The following is a 13,074-nucleotide window of genomic DNA, read 5'->3' as shown; positions in this document are numbered from 1 at the left end:
TCCTCTGACACCGGACCAGACAGGGTTAACAAAAGTGTTGGCAGCTTAAATCTATCTCTAGATGTTTGAGTCTACAGGACAAGAAGTCCTTGTTCCACTATCGTCACATGTTATAATAATATTTTTACAGTCAATGGTTTTTAAAGTTTTTTGGGGGGGACAAAAGGCAGAAAATTACACAAATCATGCTTATAACATGTGTTTCAAACAGGTTTCAAACCTCTTGCCCCCACTGTCCCTCCCACTTATTCTTCCTCTCACTGTTTATTGTATGACGTGACCTGCGTTTAACAAGTTACGTAATAGCGTTGCTACACACACACACACACACACACACCCACAGCTGATGAATTTCTGGTCCGGCAGCGCGCAGATGCAGAGAGCAGAAGCTGTATCCATCCACGACGATATCTGCCACCATGGCCCCTGTGAAGCTCGACAGCTCAGGTTGGAAACCTCCATTTTCCCTTTTTGGTCTCCCACGCATGTACATGTGCAGAGAGGAAACAGCTCCGTGTGTTCATCTGCTCATGGTGTCACTGCGCTGAAATTACAGACACATTTTAAAGATGCATGAGAAGCGCATCACCTCATCGTTCCGGCTTCCGCACAGTCATATTTAATTATAGCTGATAGCGGATCTGTTGTTATTGGTAGTGCTTACTGGTTACGGTGGAGGAGACAGACGGAGGCTGCTTGTGTCCTTGTGGCAGTACTTACTGTACTCTCTCCATGAACTGCTGCAGGCTCAAGTTTCGTCTCCACTTGCAGCAGCTCTATTTTGTTGTTTATTATTTGCAAGCTGTAACATTCAGTGATCTTGACGACCAATACACGGTATGCACAAGATAAAAACACTTCAGTTCACTTCCGTTCAGATCAGTTTGGATTTTCTATTTATTTTAAATAAAGCTTATTATTATTATTATTATTATTATTATTATATAAAATGTGTTTTACAATGATGGTTTACTTCTGAACCAAATATTTAAGCTCTACAGGGACAGACACTGCAGCTGTTTTATTACAATGAGCGTTGATAATAAGGATGCATGTCAGCTTCATGTGGTTGAAGTGGTGTGTTGTACAGTCTCTCACAATACGCCCACATGTTGCTGGTAAAGGAAGTCTACTCGCTTCACAGAGATTAGACTCTTAAGTCTGGAGAGACGTCTCTCCTTTGAGAAAGATACAGCATGCATTCATTTTAGTTAAGGGTCTACTTTATGCCAATAGTTTATATTTTCCCTCAATGAAGGTGTTGACCATATTGTGAAGTTTTGGAAGGAAATCCAACTTTTCCTCCCAAAAAAAACTATACAAAGGGAAACACTGCTTTCAAAAGTATTAAATATTTCAATACACTCCCTTGCAGCAGTTTTGGGGTTAAAGTGGAGCTGACTGTGAACAGTAATTCAACTCATGTGTCAGTAGTATAAACTGGAATGTGCCATAAGATGCAGACGCCCTTTGGTTTTGTTCAGCTCTGTCATTGTCTGGAATTGTTTGTTTTCACACCTTTCACGCTGAGTTTCACAACAAACTGCATTTTTACCGCTGCCTTTCTGTAAACACATACCATAGACAGAGTTGAAATTCAAGTAGAGCGATATTTATTGGTTGTTGATGGGATTGAATGTTTGATCATTTAATTCATATATGTATCTACACAGCAAGTAAGATACCACTGATGTCTTTGTTTTGTGCAGATGAAACCGTGCCTGTTGAAAATGGAAAAACAAAGGCATGCATCACTTCAAAACAGAAGGGACTGGAGACGATTGCCCCTCTGGTTCGCTCCGTAGAAGAAACTCCTGAGCCCATCGCCACTGAAGTTCACGGCACCATCCCCTCCTGGATCAATGGAAACCTGCTACGCAATGGGCCGGGGAAGTTTGAGTTTGGAAACACACAGTGAGATCACCTCCACACACTGCTACACAACACACAAAATAAAACTTTTAACAGATGTGATGACATATTATCCTCCTTTTCAACCAGCTTAAATAAGTCTCAGAGCTCCACAAAACATGTCTGTGAAGTTTCTTGCCCAAAGAAATCCTGTTTTTGATCATGCCTATAAACCTCTCTGTTTCAGCCCTGTTCAAAACAGACTGTTTCTGTAGCTTTAGATGCGAATGAGATGTCTGACCACGCCCCTCTCTGGAAGGGCTTGGGTGCCTCGGGCTTTCTTGCGCCATGCCCAACTGTTGTTTACAATGGAAAGGTGGACTCATAGGACAGAACAAACACCTCGTTGTATGTGGGTCACCCATCTGGAGGAAGAGGTTACTGCCCATTGTGATGTCACAAAGGGAAACTCTCTGATCAGCCAGTTGGCCTGAAAAGTGGAGCAGGCTTAAAAAGGAGAGGATGGACTTTTCTCATATTTGGGGGGTTTATAGACAGACTAGGGACACATGTTCGTCTAAGAAAACAATGGTAAAGTTTATTTTGCACAATATGTGACCTTTAACCTTTGGGTTTTTTTTTTATCACAGCTTCAACCACTGGTTTGATGGGATGGCCATGCTGCACAAGTTCAAGATTGAAAACGGCCAGGTGACGTACATGAGTCGATTCCTACGCAGCGACGTCTACAAGAAGAACAGTGAGAGGGACCGCATTGTGATATCAGAGTTTGGAACCCTCGCCATGCCCGACCCCTGCAAGAACTTCTTCCAGCGCTTTCTGTCTCGCTTTGAGATGATCCGTGAGTACAAAAGAGAGGGAATTAGGTAGGGACAGGGAACAGGACTCATTACCAAAGCTGTACTTGGTTTGTTGACATATTGTGCCAGAACATTGCTTGACTTTATTATTACAACAAGCTCAAGATTGGGACACAGTGGGATCAGCTGAGTAAAATGAGGAGCAGCTGGACATCTGGAGGAAAAAATGTATTGGCTGCAAAAAAAACCACTCGATCATGTTATAGCTGTGTTGAGGCCTTGGTTGGAACCTCTTAAGTAAATAATGTTATGTAAACCCTGTACACGCAAGGCTTACATAATAACATGTGCAAATACAGCGGGGAACCAGAGAGGGGAGCAGGCCTCTCCTACATGGTTCACATTCCCCACTGGACTTTTATAAACCACAAATCACAGAGCAGAATGTTTAACCATTGTTTCTGTTCATTTAAACGTTGTAATTTATCCTTTGTTTCTCTCTTACAGAGCCTACTGACAATGCAAGTGTTAGCTTTGTGCAATACAAAGGTGACTACTATGTCAGCACAGAGACCAATTTCATGCACAGAGTGAACCCTGAGAATCTGGAAACTGTGGAAAAGGTACCGTCATGATCATTGTGGAATTACAGATGTAAATAGAAACGCCAGGGAGGCAATTTCATTTTGTAGCTGGGTATGAAACTGACTAAAATTAGAACGGATGCTTCTTCATAAACCACAAGAGCATCAGAGTAAAGCTTGTCTGTTTTTATATAGTTGTGATAACTGCCTGAAACAGCTGCTGTCCAGGTAGGTGTCAGACCAAGTGATTGACTGCACACTGCCAAAACAGTGTTTGTTCGTTTACATTTTCAGGCACATATGTTCTTTACTGGGTGATACATAAGAAAGAGCAGGATGAGGTGTTTTGTTACAAATCACTACCTTCACATATACAGGACAAAATTATCCAAGATATGAGAGGTACCCCTTTGTCCACAGGCGGAGCCAAAATAGACACAGACTCGAAAAAATACTCACAGAAGCTTTAAGTAGAATAATTTTTTTAAAGGTTACATATTACGCAAAATACACTTCACCATGGTCAACTAATATGTGTCCCTGGTTTGTTTACAAACCCCCCAATTATGAGAAAAGTCCATCCTCTCCGTCTTTTGCCAACTCCAAAATGTGTGCTCAAACAGGCCATTTGGAGACTTTGTGATGTCACAAAGGGAAAGTGGGAGTGTCACCCCAGGTGGGTGACACACATGTTAACAGCCTGGCACAAAAACAAAAATAATTGTATTGATTAAAACTGAACAGGGAATGATTTTGTTGTTGTTACTCATCCGCTTTGATTATATTAAGGCGAAGAGTTATGCATACATTTACATAATTAAGGGTAAGGCTGGGCTGATTGACAGGTGGATGCAATGTAACCGTTTCCCGGTTGATCAAAGGTTTGGTGGAGACAGCATTTCCAATTTGGTGGCTGCCATCATTGGCCTTCAAAACATCTTTCCAGAAACCAATGCACAAGGTCAATGAGACTACATCCATTTGTTAGTCAGTCTCTGATCTATTTTAGAGTCAACCTCCCATGGTGCACTCTGCCCATACACTAGTCAGGCACAAGTGTAATCTTGCACAAGCTCAGACAGGAGAACTAGCTGTGCAAGAATGTCTAAGCGCCTCCCCCTGACACATTTGGACAATAATTCAAGCTCAGTCTTTTTTAGTTTCTTCAGATGCCCACCCTTAGCTTTAGTATGGGTTTTTATCATTTTGCAACATTTATACATGTTTTCTTTTTTCTTCTATCCAGGTATAAAACCTATATGAATCCACTCAAACTGCAGCATCGACTGATCCCTGTCTTTTTTTCCTGTATTTTGTAGGTAGACTGGAGTAAGTTCATTGCTGTTAATGGAGCTACCGCTCATCCACACTCTGACCCTGATGGTACCACCTATAACATGGGAAACTCTTATGGAAGCAAAGGTTTGTCCCATCATACACTACACTTGGTGCGGGGCAAATTATAAGTATAAGAATATGTCATGCCTTGACTTGTGTCAAACGATAATGAATCCCTGGTGCCAAATATAGATATTTCAATATCTAATCTAAACAGATTTCCCTGCCAATTGATATTACTACTTAATATCATATATCATATCGTATGTCAGATGTGTGTACAAGCTTTTAAGAGGTACACTTTTATCCAGGGGCCCTGTACAACATCATCAGAGTCCCGCCTGAGAAGAAAGACGCCACAGACACCCTTCAAGGAGCCAAAGTACTGTGCTCCATTGTGCCTGCAGACAAGTCCCACCCCTCCTACTACCACAGCTTCGGTAAGAAAGCCCTCCTGGACATCAGAGGTTCTGCCTGTATCCTTTACGCCTCTGCTAAATAATCATCTTCTCCTGCTCACAGCCATGTCTGAGAACTACGTGGTGTTCATCGAGCAGCCGATAAAGATGGACCTGCTGAAGATAGTCACATGCAAGCTGAGGGGGAAGGCTCTGAGCGAGGGCATCTATTGGGATCCAAAGCTGCAAACTGTCTTCCACCTCGTCGACAAGCGTACAGGCGAGGTGAGAGGTCGCTCTTACTGAGTGAATACATTCCCCCTCTGTGGATCCTTGAGCATCTAATCGTTGCTACTTCACCACAGGTCAGCTCAGTGAAGTACCACACCAAAGCCATCTCTGTCTTCCACCAAATCAACGCCTTTGAGGAGGGCGGGTTCTTGATGTTGGACATGTGCTGCGCTGACGACGGCAAAGCCATCAACAACTACCTAATCCAGAACCTACGAAAGTCAGGAGACGCTTTGGATGAGGTCAGCATGTGACGATGAAACACACAGCTAACGGAAGGAAGGAATATAATGACCTCTGAGAAATCATCATGACAGTGTATTTTGTAACGTGACATTTTATTGTCTCATTGCACCAAGAAACAAACCCATATGTATAGCTACAATAACATAAATGATCACCTGCATTGTTTTTTAAATGTCTTCCACAGGTGTACAACACCGGGTGCCGGGCTTTCCCTCGCCGCTTTGTTCTTCCTCTCAATGTGACCCAGGAAACCCCGGTAGACCAAAACCTGAACACTCAGCCCTCCAGTAAGGCAACCTGTGTCAAAATCAACAAAGACAAGGTGAGTTTGAGATGAACAGTGTACTTTTCTTGTAGTTCTTTTTTTTTTGATTGACATTCAGTAAACTTCTCAATAAAGTGTATCTCTGTCACTTTAAATATTCAACAAATATGTCTGCCAAAAAAACAACCTACCAAAAGTGTTCAGAACAGGCAAAGAAGTTGCAAAGAAGCAAAGATATAAAGTTGTCCTTTTCCCCGTTTACCCCATTTAAAAAAAAAGAAGCTAAAATCTCTGCTGCTTTAATGACAGAAAGTAATGAAAGGTACCAAAGCTTTAAAAGTTAACTTCAGGCCTTCAGTCATATTTAAACAAAAGCTGAGACGGCAGCAATCGGTCCATTCATATTTACTTAAAATATGTATAAAATCCTTGAATACAGACACTTCTCAAATCCTTCTTTGATCTCATGAAAATGCTAAAGTGTTTTTAATTTCTCATACAGAGAACAGAGGATGTGACCCTGTCAAAAATACATCCGGTATTGAGTCTTGTATTTTTGATGCTGAGGTACAGTAACATAATTAGAATTTGATAATGATTAATAATCCCTTTAGAAACTGTGCAAAGAAAATATGAAAAGGTTGTTCATTTGTTCATATTCTCTTCATTATATGTCTTGAAATTGACCCATCATGCAATCCTAATGTAACTGTCTTTTTTTAAATCCCATTGGCTGGATAAAGACTCTTATTAGAAAACAGCTATGACAGGAGAGTCTCACTTCAAATGTTTAGATGGAAAACAGTTCACAATTACAAAACAAATAACAAAATGAAAAGAATAACGACAATTCACTCCCTAACTTTGCATAGTTTTACTTAATTTGCTTTTTAAGGTTGTCATAATTCCAGAAATTTAAATTTTATATAATACTAGTAAAAAAAACAAATAAGGACTATACATGCTTCATGTGCTGCAGTAACTGAGAATACATTTTAAGTTTTTCACATCTACACTCCTTTTTTGATCTGAGACCAGAAGGAAAAACACAGTTTGTTAATTATTTAATATGACTAATGTAATTGTGTAAAATCACAAGATCTTTGTCATGAAAGCAAAAGCACTGATTCAATTTATTAAGACCACACACAAAGTACACGAGTATCATAAACTGCAAGGTCAAAAACTCATGCAGCATTTCTCTACATGTTCAGTCAAATAAAAATCTGACCGAGTGACAATAAACATTCGATCCTCTGTGTAAACAGGTGTTTTGCCAACCCGAGGATCTCCATGGAGACGACCTTCAGGAGTACGGTGGCCTGGAGTTTCCACAGATAAACTACGCCAAATATAACACAAAGCCGTACCGTTATTTCTACGGCTGTGGCTTCAGACACCTGGTGGGAGACTCTCTGCTCAAAATGGACCTAAACGACAAGACGTTCAAGGTGTTGTGTGTGTGTGTGTGTGTGTGTGTGTGTGTGTGTGTGTGTGTGTGTGTGTGTGTGTGTGTGTGTGTGTGTGTTCTGCTTTTGTTTAAGTCCACATTATAGCTTCTCCTTGAAAAAACACTTCACATATGTCTTTGTTGTACATTTTATGTTTTAAATGTTTTGCTCCGCAGCACATTTAGAGGAGCATTTAACCCTTTACTCGTGTTTTTGATAAACAGACTCACTTACAGGTTCAGCCGACACAAAAACCACGCTATCCTGTTTGTCAGGATTCCCTTAAATTTACACAGGCCAACTGTGATTATTTAACCAACCATGCTGGCTGTTTCCCCTGCTATCAGTTACTATGTTAAGCTAACTGCAGACTGGCGAAAGAGACGACAAGTGTTGTTGTGAGCTGTCCTAAAATATCAAACTAGGTCAAAGGTTAAAGAACAGCATGGACACCAACAGACACCATAGTTTAACTTGTGTTTACTCCCTCAAAGATGTAAAAATACAGAAACCCACTATGACTGGACTGGACTAATAAAGCAGTAAATATACAATGCTGTCCTACCAAACTGGTTTTTGGGTGAATATAATGAAGCAGCGCCCTCTGGTGTTTTAAAAGAAGGCCAGTTGTTTATCTACTTGAAGCTGGCATTAAAAACTCCCCTTTAGGTCCCATATGAAATAAACATGTTTACAGTCTGGTACAACAAAAAGTTTCACTCTATACATCTCACTTTTTTATTGGTTAAAACTGTGCTTAGCCCCGCCTCTTTACCTGTTTCTTTATTGTTGACAGTTATTTGGTGAAAGCATTTACAATATGGTAACCGCCAAAGTTTGGCTTCATAGAGCCTCTAAAGAAACCAATAGGTGACGTCACAGAGACTGCATGTATTATAAAATCTATGGGCAGTTTTTACAGTGAATTAGGGTTGAAATAGAGAACTGAAAGAATAAGGACTGAACAATGAGTGTCTGAGAACGAACATTATTTTTCTTCATCCCCTGAAAAAAACAATTCTCTCCTCAGTCCTTCCTCTTCATCTTAGATTAACGAGTCCAGACGAGCTGCAGACAAGTCGGCCTCTTGCTCAAAGACACTTCAGCAGGGTTTAACACTCTCCGCTGACAGTAGTGTGTGTGTGTGTTCAACCTCAGGTGTGGTACCAGAAGGGTTTCTACCCGTCAGAGCCCGTGTTTGTGCCGGCACCTGATGCTGTGGAGGAGGACGATGGTGTCATCATGTCTGTGGTTCTCACCCCCTCACAGGTAAGACTGTTTCTGAAGAACAAAGATGTACAACAGGAATCATAGGAGAGCCCAAATGATGAAACTTAAACATTCTAAGATTTAAGAGTAAGGTTGCTTAACTGTCAATTCTGCCTTATGTGCAGAACAAACAGTGGACTGAAATCATTTTTCCAGACCGAGTGTAACAGAAAAAAACAGATATTTGTCAGTTTACAAATATAACTACAGTAAAAGAGCAGCAGACACACAGAACCTGCTGGAGGAAAAAGTGCTAATAGATGGTGTGAATATATTTCTTGGTGAGTTAAAATGAGCCAGTTTATAAAATGAATCTCCGGGTATGGAGCATACAAGTCCTGCTGCTTTCTGGAGTTAAAATCAACAGCAGGCAGCCGGCCTGTAAGTCCGCCTGAGCTTTGTTAGTTTTCTCTAAAGTCTACATGTACAACACTACGGCTGAATCCCGATGTCCTACCTAAACACTGAGCCCTTACTGACTTTATTGACGTCACCTGGAAAGTCAGTGAGTGCATGAGGCTGCGAGGGCTCCAATGGTTAAATACAAATGGGACAGCACTTTGCAACTCATCTGTAACCATGACTGCATGATTTCATGTAGCAAAAGCTTATTTTACGTTTTTTTTACTTAACTCACTCACTGCCATGGTACTTATAAAAAGTTCTACTCAAAATAGGCCTATATATAGGCCTAAATGTCTTTGTTGTGGGATAAATATAGGTTTATCTTATCCTAATATAACAGGACTAATATGCTCTGTCTCTCTTGTTTTTGTTTATAGACTTGCAAATGAGTTCTGAATTAGCTGTATTTTCCAAAGAAACTTTTTTAGTACACTGTAAATAGAGCGTGGTTTCACCTTCCTGTTTTTTTTACTGTCTCTACCTTTTTTCCGTTTTATGGCGTTTGTTTACCTTTCAATTGTTGTTGGCTTCCCCGGGAAATCATATGTTTCACATCACAATGCTGTGAACTATGGGTAATTCCCTCACGTTAAGTCTGCAGATATGCCCACTTACGGAGAGGGTGCATAAAGGGCTCGTATAGTCAGCGAGAGATCCCTTAAACACTTTTTGATTTCACAGTGGGACAGCACTAAGCCCTCACAGATTTATCCGGGAACGCGCACCAAAGTCAGTGAGTGTATGAGGGTGGATTGGGCCCAGGTTGTACGTCTTTTAACGTACAACATGTTTCTCTAAAGCACACAGCAGCTGGGTCTGAAGCTGTTTAGTCTAACTGAAGACTTTTTTGAAGAGTTTTAAATTCTCTAGTGTTTATTTTTTTATTTTTTTTATCTCAATTTCAGTTTAGAATAAATACGTTCAGACTGAAACACTCAGTGAAGAAAGTCAGTGAAGGCCTCTGAATATTTTTCATTTCATTTCAGAGTGTCGCTGACAATAAAGACAATCAACCAATGAAGTGATACGTGTCGGGGGGGGGGGGGGGGGGGGGACCCCAAAGGGCCAAAAGCATCTTGCAATACAAACTTATAAACATGTTAAAGAGATGTGAGGATGTGTGTCAGAAATAATAATAATAACTTTATTTATATGACACCTTTTAAAAACACAGGTTTACAAAGTGCTTTGACAAACAAGAACAAAGCAAACTAAACACAGAAGAACATAAACAAAAACAAGAACAAACTAAACCAAACACAGAAGAACATAAACAAAAACAAGAACAAACTAAACCAAACACAGAAGAACATAAACAACAGCAAGAACATAACAAATGCAAAATACTCAAAATAATTAAATACAATTCAACAGAAAAGAACCCAAAGTGCACGATACACAACAGACATATATATAACCCCGACCATCACAAGAACCATCATAAGAACCCAGGCAACACAAGAACCCAACAACACGAGCTGAGACCAAGAGGAACCAAAGATTTAAAAAGATGTAAGAAACTAAAAGAGCTGAAAAAAATAAAAAGATAACAGCAATAAGAAGGCAAGAGCAGTAAAAGAAATAGAAACAAGTGAATAAATTATCAAAAAAGTTAAGATCAGTTAAGATATGAGCATAAATAAAAGGACAGTAAGAAGTAAAAGAAGATAAAAAAATAGTAAAACCAGTAAGAAAAGACATGAAGAAGACGACATCACATAAAAGCAAGTCTGTAAAAGTACGTTTTAAGAAAGGGATTTAAAAGAGTTGAATTGTGTGCAAACTGTGCTTGTGTCATTAACAAAGACAAAGATGAAACCAAAAACTCTTTCTTTATCATTTTATTTGTATTTCACTCGTTATGTTTACACATGAAACAGTCAACTGTCTCTTTTTGTTCAGTCAACAAAAAGGTCTTGACAATCTAGTTTCTGTTCTTTAGTTATTTTCCTGTTCACAACACTTGACTGTCACTGACATTATTCTGAAGATGAACTGTCTGTTGTTTTTATAACACTTGGTGATAACTCTTCTCTGCAGGATAAAGGATCATTCCTCCTGGTTTTGGATGCCAAAACGTTCGAAGAGCTGGGCAGAGCCAACGTTCCCGTGAACATGGCTTACGGCTTCCACGGCACCTTCAGCGCCTGTGCTTGAAGCGGATACTTTGAAAGTGTTTCTGATATTCAATATAACATGAAGAATACCAGCGCAGTGTATAACCACTATACTCCTGATGGTACTGACTCACCGCTGCACTATACTAAACATTGATGCAGTGTAATGTTACTGAACTGTTACTCTGGTTTGTAGCAACACACAACTGTGATAAACTCAAAGATACTTAAAGGAAGAATGTGGGACATTTTTACACTTAAATCCAGCAGAAATCAAGAATATCCTCTGTGAATGTCTCTCTGAGTCATGACTGGCTGTATTATTGTCAGAGCCGTGTTTAAATCATGTTTACATGGACGGGTGTATAAAGCTGTTTTAGTCGAGGACTAGAGAACAGAAGAATAACATACACACTGCTCATCTGGATGTTACCTAAGCGTTTTTAGATCTCGGTCATTGTGTGTCAATTTATGTGGAATATGAAGCTATGAGTTAACCAAAGTGTGCTAGCATTAGCCTGCTAACACGACAAAGCAGGTCACAGGGGATTACAGCTCCAGCCAAACAATTTTGTCTGCCGCTTGTGCTTAATGGTGCTTAATTATGGTGCCTTCTAATTGATAACTCGTAAAGTTTGGATGTCTGGAGGAGAGCGGAGGTGTGGCCAAACAGCAGTTTGTTTTGGTTTCATGCTGGTGCTCAAGGGCGACATCTGCTGGATCAAAAAGTTGCACATTCTTCCTTTAAGTTGAGTATTCAATGACATTCCCTTGGGGTTAATAGAAGCTGAAGTTCTGCATTAAAGAGAGAGCTAATGACATGATGTTCTGTAGCATCAAACCTGTGATTTCCAGGCTGTGTGATGTTCCAGTAAAGTGCCTCATGACCTTTTCTTTTTTAAGAAATGATAATTTGTGAGGTTTGATGACTTTTGTACACTTGGCATTCATTAAACTTGTAAACTGTTTAAAGATTGTTTAACGTTTTTGTATCTTTAACACACAAACACTTTTAGAACTTTTGGCTGAAATTAAAACAGCTCTTTCAGCTGCTCACAGAACTTTACATGGAGGAGTATGGATGAGATTTCATCAGGATGTAACACAAAGAAAGCCTGAAAGCAGAAAGATAACAGATATATGTTCTAAAGCTCTAAAAGGATTTATGTATTTATTATGAAACTAGATTTGATTCACATTCTTACCAATTTAATTTTTGTACATAAATGGTGCATGACTTCTTCTGACTACTCAAAGTGCTTTTACCCAGCAGGTCACACCTACACATTCACACACTAATAACAGAGGCTGCACTGTAAAATCCCTTTTACACACATTCATACGCCCCAGACCAAGCAGAGGGAGAAACTTTGGGTTAAGTGTCTTGGCCAAGGACACATCGGGCATGTGGCTGCAGGAGCTGGGATCGAACCCCCGAGACTTACTGGTCCAGAGACGACCGACTCTACCAACTGAGCCACAGCCACCCATGACCAACATGGTCAAGGAGAGAAATGTACATCCTGTTGTAAAGGACATAAAACTGCTTTTCTGTTCTTATAAAGATTTATTTTTTCCTTTAAGCCTTTTCAAAACTCCATTTTCCATTTCTCTGCTGTTTTACACTGAATAATAATTTATTAAACAATCATCTCTTTTTTCTTTTTCCCATAATTTCAGCAGGAAAAAAAACAAAGTCAAATCATAGAGAGAACTCCTATTAATGTAGACATGTTTGATTCTGAAACAGCAAACATTAGGGTTTTTTTTAAATACCAGTGTTAAGTGTTAAAGCACAGCTGATGATTTATTTTGTTTTATAATATGGATGAATCCAAAGACAGACTAGAAATGAGCTGCTCTGCATGGACACAATATCAATGCAAGTACTACAATTAAGAAGTAAGGACTGCTTGAACAAACCAGGAGTCTGATTATATAAATATATCTTCAACTCTTCAGGGATGTACGACGGAGGATTAGGGCCACCTTAAAAAAAAATAAAAAATTTGAGATTAAAGTCGTAAATTTACGAGAT

General features: G+C 39.7%; 1 protein-coding gene across 1 annotated transcript; it reads left to right on the top strand.

Moving 5' to 3' along the window:
• Nucleotides 1–282: 282 nt before the first annotated feature.
• Nucleotides 283–12,008, top strand: LOC109993291 (carotenoid-cleaving dioxygenase, mitochondrial). Its single transcript, XM_020646198.3, has 12 exons — nucleotides 283–447; nucleotides 1,710–1,914; nucleotides 2,502–2,713; nucleotides 3,180–3,295; nucleotides 4,576–4,678; nucleotides 4,906–5,034; nucleotides 5,117–5,277; nucleotides 5,358–5,525; nucleotides 5,714–5,851; nucleotides 7,063–7,245; nucleotides 8,404–8,514; nucleotides 10,960–12,008. The coding sequence occupies exons 1-12, from the start codon at nucleotides 420–422 to the stop codon at nucleotides 11,074–11,076; spliced, it is 1,671 nt and encodes a 556-aa protein (XP_020501854.2). The 5' UTR covers nucleotides 283–419; the 3' UTR covers nucleotides 11,077–12,008.
• Nucleotides 12,009–13,074: the final 1,066 nt, after the last annotated feature.

The sequence above is a fragment of the Labrus bergylta genome, chromosome 14 (assembly GCF_963930695.1).
Source record: "Labrus bergylta chromosome 14, fLabBer1.1, whole genome shotgun sequence".
NCBI lineage: Eukaryota > Metazoa > Chordata > Actinopteri > Labriformes > Labridae > Labrus > Labrus bergylta.
The sequence above is the reverse complement of the archived record's forward strand: the minus strand, read 5'-3'. Positions and strand labels throughout refer to the sequence as shown.